We start from the raw sequence: 529 nt of genomic DNA on the forward strand, positions 1-529 counted from the left end.
GACACCAGCAGACTTTCTAGTCGACTGAATCTGCTTTTGGGGTTTAGAGCACGGCCCCAAGCATGTATCTGACAGTGGTGCTGAGAGGTAGGGGCTGGGGGGCGTGGCCTGGAGACAGGCAGGGCCAGGCGGGTCCCTGTGTTACCCCTGGGAGGGCCGCAACTTGGCCATGGTCCTCCCATGAGCTCCTGTCTCCACTTCCTCCCCCTTGGCCGGCCACAGAGAGAACCCACCAAGGTGACCGAGACGACGCACACGCGCGAGCGCGCAGGGCCGTGCGGGGCGCTCGGTAAGCGCGGGGCGGGGTGTGGCTTTGCCTCTGCCGTCCGCGGGGCTGAGGAGGGCGGAGGACAGGTAGGGGCTGGGAGCAGCACCCTCCGGCTCGCGCGTGTCCGCCCGTCGGCTTCCACCCTCCTGTGGGTCGGGGTCTCTCCTTGCGGCTTCTCCGGTGCTCGTCCCCCCTCCTTACACACGTCCGGAGACCTGGAGGGGAGGGGACGGGGGGCGGCGGGACCTGTGAGAGTCGATG

General features: G+C 68.2%; 1 protein-coding gene across 1 annotated transcript in view; it reads left to right on the forward strand.

The window, feature by feature from the left end:
- Positions 1–529, forward strand: part of LOC105294592 (cAMP-dependent protein kinase type I-beta regulatory subunit) — a 97,454-nt gene that overhangs the window by 76,623 nt on the left and 20,302 nt on the right. Inside the window, exon 7 of the mRNA XM_023532751.1 lies at positions 223–354. Coding sequence (XP_023388519.1) covers positions 223–354 — 132 coding nt within the window. The remainder of the gene's footprint in view (positions 1–222; positions 355–529) is intronic.

The sequence above is a fragment of the Pteropus vampyrus genome, unplaced genomic scaffold (assembly GCF_000151845.1).
Source record: "Pteropus vampyrus isolate Shadow unplaced genomic scaffold, Pvam_2.0 Scaffold90, whole genome shotgun sequence".
NCBI classification, from domain to species: Eukaryota; Metazoa; Chordata; class Mammalia; order Chiroptera; family Pteropodidae; genus Pteropus; species Pteropus vampyrus.